This window comes from Chiloscyllium plagiosum, unplaced genomic scaffold, assembly GCF_037043375.1.
Source record: "Chiloscyllium plagiosum isolate Xiang-an unplaced genomic scaffold, Cpla_swu_hap1 HiC_scaffold_42, whole genome shotgun sequence".
Lineage (NCBI taxonomy): Eukaryota > Metazoa > Chordata > Chondrichthyes > Orectolobiformes > Hemiscylliidae > Chiloscyllium > Chiloscyllium plagiosum.
Window position 1 is genome coordinate 9,929,538 of NW_028270180.1, and position 18,646 is coordinate 9,948,183.

Consider the following 18,646-nt stretch of genomic DNA (forward strand, 5'->3'; position numbering starts at 1 on the left):
CTGTGATGTTTCATGCTGTTTAAATAAGGCTTTTGTGTCAAGAGCAGTTTGAACCTAGGCTATAATGTTGTCTTGGCAGGGCCCAACCTGAGCGTCAGCAGTGATATTTGTTGAGTGTGACTTGCTGATGACCCCTCCATCACCTTGAGGGTTGTATAGTGACCCCAGCTGATAGTAATACTGGACAAGTCATATTCCAGAGTGAAACCTGACTTAATCAACCGACAGTTTAATTTTGCCATTTTGTTACTGTACTGGTTGATCGCTGAACATATAAGAGGCTGCCAGTGTACATTTATCAGAAGAATATCAAAGTTTATTACACGTGATAAAACAAAATACACAAACCATTTTGTTTTTAAGAACATTTTGACGCTGTGAAATTACAAACACCAAAAATAAATTCAATCCTTCTACCCTCAAAATGATCATTACAGATGCCCATGCCTCAGTGAAGGATTACCTTACTTCCACTTTAAAGTACCTTGTTCAGTTGGCATGACTGCATTTGGTTTCTTTCTGGCCAACTTTTTCCACTTAATGCTATCTCTAGTTTATGCTTCCACATGAGATACTGTCATTGTCCCTGGTGGTGTGTGACATACTTGTCACACTAGCTGTTCAGCGCATTCTGTATACAACCATCCTTAGCTTTAACGCTCATTACGCTGGTCCCAAGCATGCAATCCTTCTTGGTTTCGGTCACAAGGACACAAAAAGACTGCGTGAGAGCTGTATTTTTGAAGTTAGTTGATCACCTTCACCAAACCCAGTACAAAAACAGCACAGTCTCAGATTTGTGTGCTGATTCTGATGTCAAACGTTTTAAAAAAGAAAAAGGGGCAGGACTAATATTCCAAATTCTTTTAATGCAGGGCATGAGCTGGCACTAGCAAATATTAATTTCTTCCAATTGTGATTTGCTGCCTGTTGGGACTGGGTCGAAGGAAATGGTTTTATATGGTGCAGGATGTTTTAATGGGCAATTTCCTCATTGGGTGTGGGACTCAAACATATCAGAATTCCAAATAATGGGAGATCCTGTCAGTTTATGATTAACTTTTGGGGTTGGGAGTAACAATGACTTTTTTTTTGCTGCCTTGTTTTTGTCTATTTGTACATCATTGGTGGCCCCCTCAATCTACTCAGTAACATTGGATCCTTTATTGAGACTATGCACATGTGTGGAACGTTTATCAAATGCTTTGACATTTAGAACATTTTGAACATTCGAAAGATACAATCTTTTATACATCAGTGAATTTCAGAATTAGCTCTGTAAACCTTGTGTTTTCTGAAAGAGTAACACTTGCCTGTATGGCAATGGTTGAAGCTGCTGACTTTCATGGGGACTACTGCTGCAGTGCAAGTTCCATGAATCCATTGTAATCATTTGGCCTTGATATATTTGGTCTTCGTTAAGTAGAGGTCCTGAAACACACAGAAGTGTACGTTAGTTTAGCACAAAAGGGGGTCATTCAGATCGGCCAGTCTGTCTGATAAATTCAGTCAGTCTCTCTCCCCCTGTCCGGAAAACAGCATTTCAACATATCCCTGTCATCATTTACATCAGTTATTTGTTCCATTCCCCCATTTTGATGGTTACCATTGAATCGATATGCGTCATCCTGTCAGTCATGACCTTTAGCTTGTTGGATTATTCGCCTACTAGCAGTCCCTCTGTTTCTTCTCCCCTGCCCCCAAGCGCGCGCGCGCGCGCACACACACACACTCTCTCTCTCTCTCTCTCTCTCTCTCTCTCTCTCTCTCTCTCTCTCTCTCTCTCTCTCTCTCTCTCTCTCTGTCTCTCTCTCTCTCTCTCTCTCTCTCTCTCTCTGATTTGGTCTTCAGATAGTTGTCATTTTTTGTATGTCATGCAATACTTTAATGTGATTGCAAGTCTGGTTTTGCTTAAAAGTTAAATCAAGGTATTTATATTCAAGGTTAAACCCCAAGAATGTTCACCAGCGTCCAACCGTTGCTTTGTTGTGTGGACCACATGTGAAGGGCGCTCAGGGGATCAGCTGTGGCCGCCACCTTGCCAACCACCAGGTACAAGTTATCCTGTTCCTGCCTAACTTTGTGAAGATGCTGGAGTGTATCACCACTGAGCTGCAACTCTTCAGCAAGACAGAAAGCAAACAAGTGGCCAGTGTGAAAGGTGCGTCATCATCAAGCTTGTATAATTTTGTTTTATGCCCTATTTATTTATTGTGGTACATGAATCTGTGTGTGTAAAGGTACTGAATACCAGCCCAGCCTTGAACTTAGTTTTTGAGAAGCCTATCACAAAGCGCATGCACTAATTGGAGATCTTCACTGCATGGGATTGCATCTATTTACTTTCTGCCATATAAGTAATCAGGCCTTGGCTAAGGTCCTACTTATTTTAATTCTAAACTTTTATTTTGGTGGTTTGGATGGTAAATTCACCAGGCACATGTAAGATAATTATAATTAGTTTTTGGAGTCTGCTTCTGGCAGCAGCCAAATGGCTGCTTCAAGTCCCTTTCCAGAACTTGAGTATGCAATCTAGCCTGAAACCCCAGCATAGTACAGAAGAAGTGCTACATTGTTGAAACTGAAGGGAAAAGATTAACTGACCATTAACTTGATGCCTGTTTGTTGAATTAATCTGTGTGAAAAATGACTTGTATATTTCCCAATTAGCAAACCCGTATGCTTCCAAGTAATTAATTTTATAATGTGAACTGAAGTCTCTTTAAAATGTTGAAGTTTGGAAGAATCGCGTACTGAATGTCAGCCCCGTGCAATTGTATTCTCTGAATTGGTGTCAACAGCATTAATCACTAGCCTTTTCAAATTAAATATTTTAATATTTAATTTTCATGATTGCAGGTCTCTTAAATATCCTCAAAGGCAAGCTGCATCTGTCCAGAGCACTTAGCGATATTTGCAGATCATGTGAAATACAACCTAATACAGCCTAGATTAGAGTGGTGTTGATAAAGCACAGCAGGTCAGGCAGCAGCCGAGGAGTAGGAAAATAGATGTTTCGGGCAAAACAGGGCTTTTGCCCGATACCCCGATTTTCCTGCTCCTCGGATGCTGCCTGACCTGCTGTGCTTTTCCAGCACCACTCTAATCTAAACTCTGGTTTCCATCATCTGCAGTCCTCACTTTTGCCTAATACGGGCCTACAACTGCTGGTTGGACTAAGCTGATTGCAGATGTAATTGTTCCCTCAGCTCACTGGTGCCGATGATGCATGAGAGGTTTCCAGAGCTTGCTTGGATAAATTAACACACGTACTTCATACCTTCAAATGTCCTAAATTTGAGCACTTAACAGAGTGCAGCTGCTTTTATCTTGAGCTCTCTGCACTATTTCTGTCATCAATTCCAGATGTATGGGTTTCGCCAAAGAAAATTTGATAGATTTCTTCAGGGTATTAGTCTCTGCCCCCAGATTTACATTTCAGGAGCTGTCTATGCTAGATCAATGGTCTGGCAGTATAAAATATACATCAAATCTTGCTGATTCACAATTCTTCTCTGGTTAGGGTGCTGGGAGAGTAGGGATGATAGGGTGCAAAATGGGGCCGGGGATTTTGGTTTAGGGATTGATTGGTGGGTTGAATGATTTGGGGGAGGTATATTTGAGGGTGGGGGTGTGAGAGGTAAGTTTGGGGTCAGTTGAATACTTGGGAGTTAGACGATGTATTCAACAGTTTAACATTTCCTGAGTAATTTCAGCTGAGCTCAAGTCTCTGATTTAAATGGAGACTCCTGGAGGATTCAAGATGTAGTGGCTGCTTTGATGGAGATTCTGCAGTATTCCCATATGCAACTCCCGACTACACTGCAGTATTGACTGACTGGCAATCAGAAAATCTGTACCGTTATGTCTGTAGAGGGTTAATTAATCAGTATTACAAGATCATAAGACCGAGGATTAAAAGTAGGTAATTCAACCCATTGAGTCTGATCCATTATTCAATCAAATAATTGCTGACCTGATAATCCTGAACTCCACTTTCCTGCCTTTTCCCCATTAACCCTTGATTTCCTTACTGATTAAAAATCTATCTCCGCCTTGATTATGCTTAACAACCCAGCCGTGACAGTCCTATATGATTAAAAAAATTCCACAGATTTACTGCCCTCTTAGAAGAAATTTCTTCGCATCTGTTTTAAATCGATTTCTCCTTGCGCAGATTGTGACCTTTGGTCTTCAATTGTACCACAAAGGGAAACAACCTGTCCATGTCTACCCTGTCAAGTTCCTTAAGAATCTTGTATGTTTCAATAAGTTTCACCCCTCGTTTCTGTGAACTCAATAAATGCATGCCCAACTCCTCCCTAGCCAGGATCAACCCAGTGAGCATCTCTGAACTACCTCCAGTGACAGTCTATTGGATAAGGGGACCAAAACTGTTCACAGTATTTCAGGTGTGATCTAACTGGTGCCCTGTGTAGATTAAGCAAAACCTCTACATGTTTATACTCCATTCCCTTTGAAACATAGACCAACTTTCCATTTTCCCTCCCTGTTTTCTTCTAAATTTGGATTCTAGCTTTTTATGTATGCATGAATGCTGCCAAATCTCTTTGTGCTTTAAGTTTCTGCAGTCTTGTCCGTTTCAATAATATCCAACTCTTCTATTCTTCCTGCCAAAGTGAAAACTTCCATTTTCCCACATTATAGGTCAACTGACAAGTTTCAGCCTCTTCATTAAACCTGTGTGTATTCCTCTGCAAACTGTCATCCTCACCATTTGCCTTCCCACCTACTTTGTCGACCACAAACATGACTGAGTGCATTCACTTTCCTCATCCAAGTAATTAATAGATATTGTAAATAATCTCAAGACTGATCCATTGGTTTAGGTTGGCATTCTGAACGGTGCTGTTCTTAAAAAAAAACAAAAAACTTTTGACAAGAAGGTTGTTGGTTGCTAAATAGCCACCTCTTGCATTACAGTGATTTCTTTTGAGTTACACTGAAACCTATCTAAAACAGTCAAATCCTGGTTCAGCATTGCTCTTCATTTAACCAGCTGTTTAGATCTGTGAATAATGGGCAGCACGGTGGCACAGTGGTTCTCACTGCTGCCTCACAGCACCAGGGTCGATTCCAGCCTCGGGCGACTGTCTGTGTGGAGTTTGCACATTCTCCCAGTATCTGCTTGGGTTTCCTCTGGATGCTCCGGTTTCCTCCCACAGTCCAAAGATGTGGAGGTTAGGTGAATTGGCCCTGCTAAATTGTCCATAGTGCTAGGTGCATTGTCAGAGGAAAATGGGTCTGGGTGGGTTACTCTTCGGAGAGTCGGTGTGGACTTGTTGGGCCACAGGGCCTGTTTCCGTACTGTAGGGAATCTAATCTAATTTCCTGTTTTCTCTGTGGGCAGTTTACTGTTCTGCTGGCATTTTCCTTTTCTCATTCCTGGTGGATCTCTGCAGTTTCTCCTCCATCCTCTACCCAACCACTACCACCACCACCACCACCTCCCTTCACAGCTCCCAACAATGAATAGAGATCCAGTTTGATGCCTTTTTTCTCCCTCCCTAGTGAAAAGACACTGTCACTTGCAAATCTTTGTATCGTCCTCGTCCAGTGCTCTCTTTCCTCCTGTTTAAAATCAATCTTCTCATTTGCACCATTGATAATTTTTTCACCTCACCATAAATAGCTGTTGTTAATGTGATTTGAGCTTAGAGGAGAAAGTCTTTTCTATTAGTCATTTAGTATTTTTATGCTGTTCCTTTTTAAGAGTTGCTTTGCTAAATATTCTGTAACATTCATAAAGGGTTAAAATTGATTTAAGTTTTGGAAGCCATTTATAACATCATGCCCTTGGTTCCTAAAAGAATTGCACCTCCGGTTTAAGGTCATTTAGGAAATGGCTCTCAAAAGAATGCAATCAGGGTACGATGGCCAAGTCATGTTCCAGCTTGGATTCTGGGAGAGGAGAATGTGTTGGCTCCTAGCAAATGCAGTTTCATTCAACCACAGTCTCAACTGCTCACGCCTGAGGGCTCTTAAACTCTATTTCATTCTCACGCTAAGATCTCAAAAGCATTGCAACCCTCAATCAGTAGATGTTAATCAGAAACATTAATCTTGCCTTTGGCACAGTTTTTTGCCCACCTGTTGCGAATGCTTATAGCTTGGCACATAAATGGATTCCATTTCTGATTGACACCAGTATATACCCCAAGGCATGGATACAGTTCTTAGAAATGGAAAGGGATTTTTTTTTTGATGAGGAACTCCATCGCTTGAACTTTATTAAGTGTTCCTTCAATGTGAACCTCTTATCATTTAAAGTTTCTTGGTGATTTGCACACTGTAAGATTTTCAACTGTGTTTAAATTGAGGCACGTTATGTATGAGATGGTTGTCAGCTAAAACTACCCTTTGCAGAGAAGAATGAAAGAAAATTAGCCATATCATGCCTGCTCTGACTTTCCAGGTGCGCCAAAGTGCTTCTGAGCCAAATTGACTGCTTTTTAAAATGTTTCTATTATATTACAGAGAAATCTGACAGCCAGTTTGTACATACCAAAGTCCTTTAATTAGCAATCTGATGACCACCAATTTTAAAAAATGCTTATATGCTGATTGGGAGATAAATATTGGCCAAGGCACTGGAAAGAACTGCCTGCTATTCTTCAGGTAATGCTGTAGGATCTTGTATATTCACCTGTGCAGGCAGAGGATTGATATCTAAGATGGAAGACTGCACACTGTGGGGCTCTGCCGTACTGCAACACAGTTATATAACTCTACACTCACTGTCTATTTTATAATAGAGAGGCGAAGGGGGAGATGATGGCCGAGTTATATTATTGCTAGACCTTGGTACTAGATCCAAATTTACTTTGATTCTAGGTCCAGATCTATCTTGCCTGTTCATCCAGCACCTGCCAACTTGGTTGCCATTTCCCAGTTTCCACTTTTTCCCAAATATAGTGAAGCAGATTTCAACATTAAATTTTAGACTTGACACAAGGAGGTATTTGCATTCAAAATTATTTCCTATATCTTTCTCAAGTAACGTTTTCTTTTTGCTTGCTAAACTTCCAGACTTGCCTGACACTCCTGTTGACTTGGTGATCAATTGTCTTGACTGCCACGAGAACCCGTTTCTTCGCGAGCAGCCATGGTACAGAGCAGCAGTCGAATGGGCCAACCAGAATCGAGCTCCGGTGTTGAGCATTGACCCACCTGTGGGCGAATTGGAGCATGTCATTGATGCCAAGTGGTCTCTAGCCGTGGGCCTGCCTTTGCCACTGGGGGAAAGTGCTGGCAGGGTCTATCTCTGTGATATTGGGATACCAAAAAAGGTTTTCCAGGAAGTGGGAATCTCCTATCACTCACCTTTTGGTTGCAAGTTTGTCATTCCTTTGCATTGTGCGTAGTGGTGGCTTAATACACCAGAGGATAACCGTGCAGGCCATAAAACAGCTCAGCAACCTGCGGAGAAGAATATGGAGAAGCGTTACAAGCCTTAATGGACAACTCACTTGGATTTCAATAATAAAGTTGCAGGAAATGGTTTATGAAGCAGAGAAACATCACAAGTGTCCTGTTGCGACTGGTGCCGTACCACGATCTGCTAAGGGGTGACAGCACCAAAGGTTACTGCTGGTTTGCAGTTTTGCCTTGTCCCCGTGCGCATTACTGTGCCTTTACTGTGAAGGCTGTGCATGGTATTGTTTGTGACATTCAAGACTTTCTTTATAGGCAGGGTTGAAATGGGCACCCACTCATGAATGAGTTTGCCCGTGTAGAATAGTATTTTTGCTATTCAACCAGTTTTTTCTGAGAGGGGGTGGCAACTGCTGAGAACTTCTTTGAAGTAGAAAGATGTTCATTAAGAAATGCAGTAACTATCACACTTGTGGTTTCCTTTAAATTCTATGCACCATTTAGAAATGATCACTCTTGGTTTTTTTTTCCCACGAGCAGACGGCTTAAGACAATGTTTTCAAACCTTGTGGTTTTTCATGAAGCTTAAATGTTTTTATTTGTGGTGAAACGCAATATTTGCAGAATATCAAAAATGCCTGTAATTGTGATCCTTAACGTGAACTAATGGCGCCCCCTTGTGCAGCCAAGGCTTAAGAGCAGCCCCTGTGGTGACCCAGTTTGGGTAGTTATAAAGGGCCTTCTGCTTTCCTGAACTTAATGGCTGATGGATGCTTGAAGTTGTGACAGTTTCAGTAGTTCCCATAGACATGCTCCATATCGCCACCCCCCCCCCCCCCCCCCCCCACTTCAAAAAAGCATAAATACAAGAGCATCAAACCATACGTCAGCTCCATTTTGCCAATGATAGGTTCAAATTTCTATTTAATGTGATACTGTTCTGAATGGAATGGACTGCCATGTCTTACATTGAGCAAGGTGCATGCCTTATTAATGTTGAGTTTTAGATGGGTCCATTGTACTGAATGTTTTTGTTTTATATTGTCAAGTATTAAGTTCTTTAACCTACCAGTTGAAGAAATAAGTTAAGTAGGGCTCTTGATTTGTTTGCCAACCTCATTATTTAAAATAATCTCATGTGCTCACAGAACAATTGGGGACCATTAGATCAGTAGATTTTTTTATTTTAAAGCCAGTCGTGAATTGGGAACTTTTGGCACCTGGATATTTGTATTCCAGGCAAAAGCACTGGCGAAAATCCGACTGATAAATACAACTGCTGGGAAGAAGTAAGATAGTGAAAAAGGAGTGTCAATATTGTATTGAAAGTTGAGCAGAACCGCAATATGTGGGTTAGCTTGGAATTGAGCTCCAAAAGCTTTCGCTAGGTAATGCAGTGAACTGGAGCCAGCTGAATGAACACCTCCTCCTTGTGCTCCTGATGTGTTGAAGTATTTCTAATTGCTTTTTAATGCATGACCAGAGTAGTGTAGAAAACATATTTTCTGGTATCATAGATGAGCATTTGAACTAAACTGACCAAAGTGGGGTGGGAGTTTTGCTTGTTATTTTCACTCCTGTTTTAAAAAAAAAAATTGGTAGAGATATCCACTGCCACCAACCCTCCAGTTTAGGCTTTGGTTATATTGTGTTCCATTCTTTTCTAGGATAATAGACAAAGTTGGTATCATTATTTTTGACTTGGCTGCCATTTGGTTTTTCAATGTGATCCGAGTTGGTCAGTCAAACAGTGTCCAAGGTTCCAATTGAAATGTGTATCTGTTCTTGTGTAGATAAATACTTTGTTCCTCAGCTCCCAGTATTTCATTCCCCATCTTGTTTATTGCTTGGACAATCTTATTTGATCACTGGAAAACACTGGAGCTAGAGATAGGACAGTAATTGCGGAGAACTCAGTTTACTCATGCCCATTGATTAGAGATCATTATTCAAATGCAGTTTTGTGACTGCATCATCCATGGCTTAAATTCTTTTTTGGAGACAGAAATACATTGCACCTTCACTGCTGACCATGTTCTGGTAATGAGAGAATTAGAATATTTCCTTGAAGGTGCTCCTTTAGTCTTCCCTCTGCAGTGTTCCTCACAGTTGGTGAGAGTTGACAATAATGCATTTATCACTGTTCTCAGAGGCTGAATAAGATTTTTTAATTTGCAAGCATTTATCTTCAACTGTAATTATTTAAAGTTCTACTGAAGCCTCTGGAAGCTGCTTCCTATAGTACATGAAAGATCTCTGTGCTTTACTATTTGCCCAGATGTTTGTTAGAATAAGGCAAAAATTATTTTTTGTGCAACTCCGAAGAGTCTGGCTGCCTACACAATGTGATAGTGCTTTGAAACAGTTTAATTCTTTAATGGAATCTACAGCGTTGCATGCTTCCCTCTGCTTTGAGCAATAGTGGCCAGTAAAATTTGTTCAGTAGCTTGAATCAAGCCATTGCAAAGAATTAAGCTAATTCTAACTTTTTGTTTACCTGATATACCTTTGGTTTCATTTTGGAGGAGGGCTGTTTTTGTTCAAGCAGTGCATATGGATGAAGGCAAAGGGTTTAGATGCTGGGCATCACTAAACGGCCTGAAATAACATTGAACCCCTGCTGTGATCACTTTGGTGGAGGACCTGGTTTAATGTGATTCAGTTGGCTTCAGTGATATTTAACTCTCCTGTTCAGATTTGATGCAACATCAGCAATATACCCATTTTTCAGGGCATCCAATTCTTTGTGACTGCAGGGTTTCGGCTCATTGAGGAACATTTACTTGCTGTTGTGATGTTATTTGAGCTTCGAGTTGAACAATAGAGTATTCTTTCAGGCCACGGCAGGCGCATCTTATGCAGTCATTGTGCAATATTACGACGGCAGTGTATAAAAGGACAAAACGTTTGTGCATATTTTTCATTGACAAAAGAATGTAGATAAGCATTGCTTACAAAGTACATTTCTACAAATGTCAGGAAATGAATTTATCACTTGTAAAACGGGACACAAAGTGAGTGAGAATATACATGCTGGGCTTGGACAATGCAGTGGCATTTGAATATCTGAAACAAACTACCACGATAGTGCTAGAGGTGTACTTTCAATGCAACAAATATGTTGTATTTCTGGAAAGTTGCTTCTGCATGTAAGTGTTGTGCCACTTAGACTTTGGGCATTGGCTGCCTTTGTCAATCCTATCCATTTTTGAAAAAGCGAAATAACATGTTTTGTTCAAACCGTTTAATTTTCACTAGAGTGATTCTCACAAGCTAAAAAAATAGACTGTACAACATGGCAGTGACTATAACCAAACTTAGGGCGGTGATGGAGTGTCCGCCTCTGTTAAAATGCAAGCCAGGTCTGTCGTGTTATTTTAAGTAGTACTCCAACAACTCTGAGCCCTCCATACCCTTTACTGATTGTTCACAGCAGACAAGCGGAATTCAAACATCCTGGTGCTTTTGTTCCAGGCAGATAGAAAACATGGGCCATTCTCCAATGTATACCACCCTATACTTTAACTGGCTGTCTGGTCTAATGCCACAGCACTGAATTTCCTTTCTTCCCTGTTCCAGATTAACATAATGGCCCTGTATATGGACATAGTTGTGTTTTTTTCCCCTTAGACAGGGGTTTTAACAAGTCCCTGTGGTGGAGTTCCTTGCAGAATGAGAGGAAGAAGACAAGCCTGGATTTTTTCTTTGCTTATTTAACAAAACAATAAATCTGGCAAGCGGAATAGAATTTGGGAATCCTCAACCTTTCAGGTCATTTTGTGTTATGACAGCACTGATTTGAGGTGCCAGGAAGTTTGGAAGCGGTAATTTTAGATCTAGAAAGTGAACAAAATAGTTTATTTTTAGTGAAATGTATCAGATCAGCATTAAAAGGAGATAACAAACAACTTGTATTGTCAGATATTTCAGTCTTTTGTCTGACTTTGTTTTTGCTCTCAAATGCATTAACTCGTTCCCACCATCTATTTGGTTTGTGGGGGGGGGGGGGGGGGGGGGGTCGTCTCCACACTAGTGTTTGGGTTCCCCCCATGATGCCCTGCTGTCTGAAATGTACAAAGAAAAAAGGGTGTGCGACTGTGCATTGCATCTTCAGTGACTGTTTAAAAGTGCCATATGCTGTTCTCTTGAATAACCTCGTGCTAATTGCCTTTTTGTTTTGCCCTCCACCTCCTTCGCTAATTCAGATGGGTAGAGGAAAATCAGGGAAGAAATAAGTTTTTAGTTTTCTCCTTCTGACTAATTCCTAGTTACCCTCCTCTGCTAATTACTGTGGGATGATTGAGATCAAGTTTGAATTCTAGATTGGCAGCTGTTTTCCAGCAGGCTCCTGAGGAATGAATGACTATTCGACGGACTGCAGAGCCATCGGAAGTGGCTCACCAAGTTATAAAAGTTTTGTTCAACCAGAAGTAATGGTGTCTGTGTTTTGGTGACAATCCTGCCCTCTGCGTGAGAGGTTTATAAGTGATTCCACACCTTAATGGCACAATCAATGTAATTTGGTGGGAAATGCTGCTAGCAGTCATCTTTACAGTGGCCAATTACTGGTGAAACATCCTTTATTTAAGAAAAAAAGAACTCTCTTCACTGTGAACATAAGTTTCAAAATTCATGCTCAGAAGTAGGAACAAGTAGTGAACATAATAGGTCAGTGGAGCCCAGCATTTCCCTAGAAAGCCTTGTTTGATCACTACAACTTACAAAACTTGATTCTTACAGTATTTCAGCATTAATGCATAATTTTCCTTTATGTTTACAAATCTTACAGACACACTCTGCACCACTAAAAACTTATTGGTAACAGGAACTCCAGCTTCTTTCCAGGTAATTGCACGTGTGCTCAGTGGAAGTGCTCCTATTAATCAAGCTTTGAGGAGTTTGTGTTACAGCAGTGTTAAATATTGTACTGTGCAGGTACAAGTGATCATGAATACTGCTTTTGTTCCTCTCCCTGCTTCTTTAATATTGCAGTTGCTCTTGGAAAAACAACTGTTTAATGTTTGTTCAAAGTTGCTTTTCAAACTGTACACTTAAATAGACTGGTACATTGTGACGTGGTGATCTTTTGAATAAACAAAAATTTCCATAACAATCAAAAGCAGGCTGCTGTTAGTGGTAGTTAATTTATCGTATTGAAACCAATGTACTTTGATTTGCACAGTATCTCCTGTCTGTACTTCCTGCATGTGTCCAGTTTACCTGAACACTGGACCTTGAGCACTAGAACTAATGCACATCACCCTTGTGCTGTACCAGTTTATTGTAGTTATGAGGTTCTAAGTGATTGTGACCAAGAAGTTTTTTGTGGATGTGTTTTTGTTTTGGTGTTGACTGACATTTACAAAATGTAAATCTGTTGTCTCAATTTTCGATGCAGATACCGTCCTGTGTTCTGGAAGGTACATGATTTCTCATTGCTGGAACTAAAGATCTAAATAAAGACAAATTTCTGTTGATTGCTCTCTTTTCTTTTGAATGTGATAATGCAAATGTTATTCCAAGTATAGAAAATGTCGATATTGCCAATAAAATAATACTTGGTTGCTAAATACTTTTCCAAAATATACTGAATTTGTGAAATTTATAAGTGTACGTTATATAAAATTTGCACTGCATAGTGCAATTCAGATTATTTTCTTTCACTAAGTGCATAAGATGACTTGCTAAATGTTACATGTGTTTTTACAGTATACACTTGCTTTTCATGTCATTTGTTATCAAATGTGTATAGTCGAAGGGATTTCCTTAGGTATGTGGTTCAGTCTGTTTTGACTCTGGTGGCTGTCCCAAGCTTCTACACAGCAGTCTGTAATACGTGATTGTCCAAGTTTCGAGTTGATCCAGAAACATCTTTCGCCGAATTGATGTTGATTTCTATTCACTTTCCTGGAACCAAATCACAGCACTTACAGTCATAGAGATGTACAGCATTGAAACAGATCCTTTGGTCCAACTCGTCAATGCCGACCAATATCCCAATCTAATTTTGTCCCATTTGCCAGTACTTGGCCCATATCCTTTTAAACCCTTCCTATTCACAAACCTATCCAGATGCCTTTTAAATGTTGCAATTGAACCATCCTCCACCACTTCCTCTGGCATCTCATTCCATACACTGACCACCCTTTGTGTGAAAAAGTTGCCCCTTAGTTCCCTTTTTATATCTTTGCCCTCTCCCCCTAAACCTATGCCCTCTAGTTCTGGACTCCCCCACCCCAGGGAAAAGACCTTGTCCATTTATCCTATTCATGTCCCGTATAAACCACTGTGAGGTCACCCCTCCGCCTCCGACGCTCCAGGGAAAACAGCCCCAACATATTTAGCCTCCCCCTATAGCTCAAATCCTCCAACCAAGGCCACATCTTTGGAACTTTTTTCAGGTTTCACAACATCCTTCCGATAGGAAGACAACCAGAATTGCGCGCAATATTCCAAAGGTGGCCTAACCAATGTCCTGTACAGCCGCAACATGACCTCCCAACTCCTGTACTCAATGCTCTGACCAATAAAGGAAAGTATACCAAACGCCGCCTTCACTATCCTATCTACCTGCAATTCTACTTTCAAGGAGCTATGAACCTGCACTCCAAGGTGTCTTTGTTCAGCAACACTCCCTAAGACCTTACCATGCAGTGTATAAGTCCTGCTAAGATTTGTTTTCCCAAAATGCAGCACCTCGCATTTATGTAAATTAAACTTCATCTGCCACTCTTCAGCCCATCTGATCAAGATTCCGTTGTAATCTGAGGTAGCCTCCTTCACTGTCCACTACACCTCCAATTTTGGTGTTATCTGCGAACTTAAATAACTATGCCTCCTATGTTCCTATCCAAATTATTTATATAAATGACAAAAAGTAGTGGACCCTTGTGGCACTCCACTGGTCACAGGCCTCCAGTCTGAAAAACAACCCTCCACCACCACCACCACCTTTGAGCCAGTTCTGTATGCAAATGGCTAGTTCTCACTGTATTCCGTGAGATCTAACCTTGCTAACCTGTCTCCCGTGGTATTAATGCTTCATTGCTTTTTATATTTTAAGTTTTTAAATCTGGACTGAGTTGGGAAGGGACTGTTTTACGACAAAGGATTAAGGAATTGCTGTACTTTTTATAAAACAAGCTAATGAAACTCATTTGTGGGTGTGCTTAACACTGTTGTCTTGCAAGCAGTGGAGGAAGGTGTAAAAGCAGACAGCTTTCCATCAGCATGTGTATACAGCGGGAGATTTGGCTGTCAACCAGTTACTGATTAGATTGTGGAACTGTGACCAGTTGTGCATACCAAAGGTCATCCCTTGGTAGCTGAGCAGCTTGTGGATTGTGAGTGATTGCAAGGAGAAGCTTCCAGAATGGTGTGACGAAGCTGCTCCATTAGTAAGGTTATGCTGTCCTTGGCTTTTTTTCCCCAGAGAGGTGGTAAAAGACACAGACTTCAAAAAGTCTTGTGTTAGGGCCAGTTTGATTATAGCTAACACATACTGCCTCAGGCAACAGGCTTTCAAGTTTTTTGAAAAAAACACTTGGACAATGAACGGGGAATGGCCAGTTCTCCCAGCTCAACATTACTCTGGTTTTGTTTTGTTTTTAGCGATAGTGTTGAAAAAGCTGCTGGACCCAAAGGTCATGCTGATCTCTCTTTGACTTCTCTCCTGTAAGACCCTGGGTTGGTTTTACCTTTTGTGCCAAGGGGTGTTTTTGGGGATTGTTGCAATTATTGGGAACAGCAATGTTTAAGTTTGGATAATTTGGGTTTTCGGATTGGTAAGTTATTCAGTTTTCTGTTCTCTCTTGTTTGTGTTTCATTCTGTCGTCTTGTAAATAGATTCCGTTTTGTTTAAAACTAAGTGGTTGGGTCAGCTGCAACGCTCTTGGACTATCTAGTATACATCGTGCTTAAAACAACCAGCAAAGTTAAGATCTGGGATACTTTCTTGAGATGCTTTGAGGGGTATGGCCTGGTCCATTACAATGGGAGATGGTATCTGTCTGTCTCCAGTAAAATATTGGAAGCTAAAGAAGTCAGTTATTTTTCTTGCTTTTAGCTGATAATTCAGAAACTTGATTTTTTTTTGTGCTGTGAGCCATGGAGTAGTGGGATTGGAGCAATGATGCACTCCTCCAATCTCAGTCACAGATGTTTTCTAATCAACCTGTTCCAAGATGTTATGACACATCTTTGGATCAGGTAAGACTTGAAGCCCACGCCTCCTAGCTAAGAGGTAGGAGCACTACCACTGTGTATCAAGAGCCCATCATCTGAGACTTTATCTCTCATGCTCTGTGCCACCTGAGAAGTGAACAAACCTTAAGGAAAAGCTCAGAACTGAATAATTTGAGAAACCAAAATGAGCTCTTGCTATTATTACTTAAAGGGATGATGGTGGATAGGCATTGGCAAACATTTAAAACGTACATGGTGAAGCTATAACAATTATTCCTTCCTGTCTGGCATTGAAAAAAGTAGGAAAGGTGGACTGACCGTGGCTTACTCTTGAGGAAATTAGGGATCATATTGGATTCAAGGACAGGGCATATAAATCAACTATAAAGCTGCTCTGAGCTTTGGGAGCAGGTTAGACTTTAGCACAGGAGAACAAAGGGATTGTGTGATGGGGTGCAGTGTGGGGAAAAAAAGGACGAGAGCAAGCTTTTGGCAGATATACAAATGCATTAGTAAACTCTTTTGGAATGTGGAAAAAAAAGTGACAATGTCGATCTCTTACAGTCTGAAATGGGAAGTTGAAATGGGAACAAAGGGTAAATCAATTAAATATGTAATTTGTTTCTGCCTTCACAAAGGCAGACACAAATATTGCTTTTCAATCATTTTGTGATAATGTCATGAGAGAGTAACTGCAGGCAATCAATATTGATAGGGAATTGGGTATTGGGAAATGGAGATTAAAGGCTGATAAATCCCCAGGCCTGGTCATCTATATCCAAAGTACCTAAGGAAGTGACTGAGAAGTCGTGGATGTATTGGTGGTAATCTTGAAAGATTCTATGTCCTCGACCACAGTTTCTGTGAATTGATGGGTAGTTAATTGACCCCATTATTTAACAAAGAAAAGAGAATTAGCAAGGATTTAATTAGCTAGTGTTAGTAGTAGGGAAAATGCTAGAGTTCGTGATTAAAATAGAGCACTTGGAAGACAGTGACAGGATTGGACAGAGGTGCACGGATTTACAAAAAGGAAATCTCGTTGACAAAGCTACTGGAATTTTCAAGGCTGTAACTGGTAGAGCTGATAAGGGGGAGCCAGTGGCTGTGATTTACAAAGGATTTCAGAAGGTTTTTGATACTTTTCTTATGTGGAAACCTATGTAAAAGTAGTGCATGAAACTGCGGGTAGTGCACTGCCATGAATAGTGAACTGATTGACAAATCAGGAGCAAAGTGGAAATAAATAGATCACTTTCTGCGTGGCAGTAAGTAGTGAGGTACTGCAGGGATCAATGCTTGGACTCCAAGTTTGCAGACAGCATAAAGCTGGATAGGAAGGTGAACTGCGAGGAGGATGCAGGGCTGCTTTAGTGTACAAGTCAGTGAATAGGTAAATGCATGGCAGATGCAGTAAAATGTGGATAAATGAGAAGTTACCCATTATTGTAGCAAAAATAGGAAGATAGGTTAACAACCACAAACAGGATGTCCTATGAATGTGAACTATTATTTATTATAGATATAGTTTTCCGCCAAGGGCAAGCAATGAAGAGCTATCAGTTCAAACTCCAAATCCCTTCTAAAAAGGCGTTATGAACGGTGGAGAAAAATACTGGAGAAACAGTTTACCAGCACTTGTTCACAAGATTCAATACACAGGTTAAACATAAATACAGAGAAAACCGAATAGGCACATAGCCCTTTGGCTTGGGCTCGGGCTCGGGCTGTGGTTGAAGTTGTTAACCCGAATCCATCAAGCAGGTAAATTAGAGGCTTCGCGTAAGTTGAGATTTTAAACTTTGTAATGACTTTGGAAATCAAGCCCCACTATTTCCAATGCATTACCTCAGTCAAGAGTAAAAAAACCACCTGTCTTTGCAGACTTGCTTTTAACAGTCTAACAAAAAAAAAACAAGCCGAGAAGGCCGGAAGTGAGAAGGTGGTTCAGTCTGCTGCAGCGTTCTGCACCTTCTCAGCACCCTTATCTCTACCTCTGGAAATTACGCAATCTTTTTGGGAGAGTAGAAAACTGTAATCTAATTGAGTTGAACTAACATTTCCCTAATTTACGAAGGCCTGGATGAGTTGGACTGCAGGGTCTGTTTGCACGCTCTGTGACTCAATAATTTTATGACAATGAGGATTTCAGTATTTTCCAGAGGTACTAAATTGAAAGGATGGTGTTGATTGACAATTATAAAGTTACTTACACTTGCTAATTAAGTTTTCAAGGTAAAATATGTTTCTGTGTACAGTATTTTGAAGAGAGTAGAGAGTTAAAACATAAAGTGGCACAGTGGTTAGCACTGCTGCCTCAGCAACAGGGACATTAGTTCTAACCTTAGATGGACGTCCCTGTGGAGTTTGCATGTTCTCCCTATGACTGTATGGGTTCCTCTCAGTTCAACGATGTGTAAATTAGGGGGATTTACCTTGCCAAATTACCAATAGTGTTCAGGGATATGCAGGTTAGGTGGGTTAGTCATGAGAAATGCAGGGTTACAAGGCTATGGTGGGTCTGGGGCGAAGCTCTTCGGAGAGTTCGTGTGGAGTCAAATGGCCTGTTTTGACACTATAGGAATTCTATGATTTCTATGTAAATGACAGTAGGAGTAATTCTTGAGGAATTCTGCCTTAATCCAGTCTCTCTGCGTAAATTGGTCCTATTATCCTAGCAATCAGTCTGGTAAAACCTTATGGTGCTCTCTCCATAGCCAAAACATCCATCCCGAGACTGGCTTGCTCGCCCTGAGCAGTTTGCCGATGTGAAAGAATGGGCTGGCTAGAACAGATTTCAACTGGGAACTGTCTGTGTGCAAGTGCACCAGCAGGTGGCAGCTGACTTCTTTGTAAGAGAGAGAGAGACTGGCCTGTTCTGATCACCTGTCAATGTTCGCTTATGAGGATCTACTGTACCAACACCACACCTCAGGCAAGGGGAGAGGTTGAGAAGGAGAATTCTTCATGATCACCTCATCCACGGAGGAATTTAACCTATACTGTCAGCATCACATTGGTTTACAAAACAATCAGCTGAGCTAAATTGACCCCCCACAAGTAAACC

General features: G+C 40.8%; 1 protein-coding gene across 2 annotated transcripts in view; it reads left to right on the plus strand.

Annotated features, from left to right (window-relative positions):
• The window catches only part of edc3 (enhancer of mRNA decapping 3 homolog (S. cerevisiae)), a 120,019-nt gene extending 107,147 nt beyond the window's left edge, over positions 1 to 12,872 (plus strand). For both annotated transcript variants that reach the window (XM_043680252.2, XM_043680253.2), the window contains exons 6-7: positions 1,944 to 2,161; positions 7,051 to 12,872. In XM_043680252.2, the coding sequence (XP_043536187.1) occupies positions 1,944 to 2,161; positions 7,051 to 7,385 (553 nt within the window). In that variant the 3' untranslated portion in view covers positions 7,386 to 12,872. The remainder of the gene's footprint in view (positions 1 to 1,943; positions 2,162 to 7,050) is intronic.
• Positions 12,873 to 18,646: the final 5,774 nt, after the last annotated feature.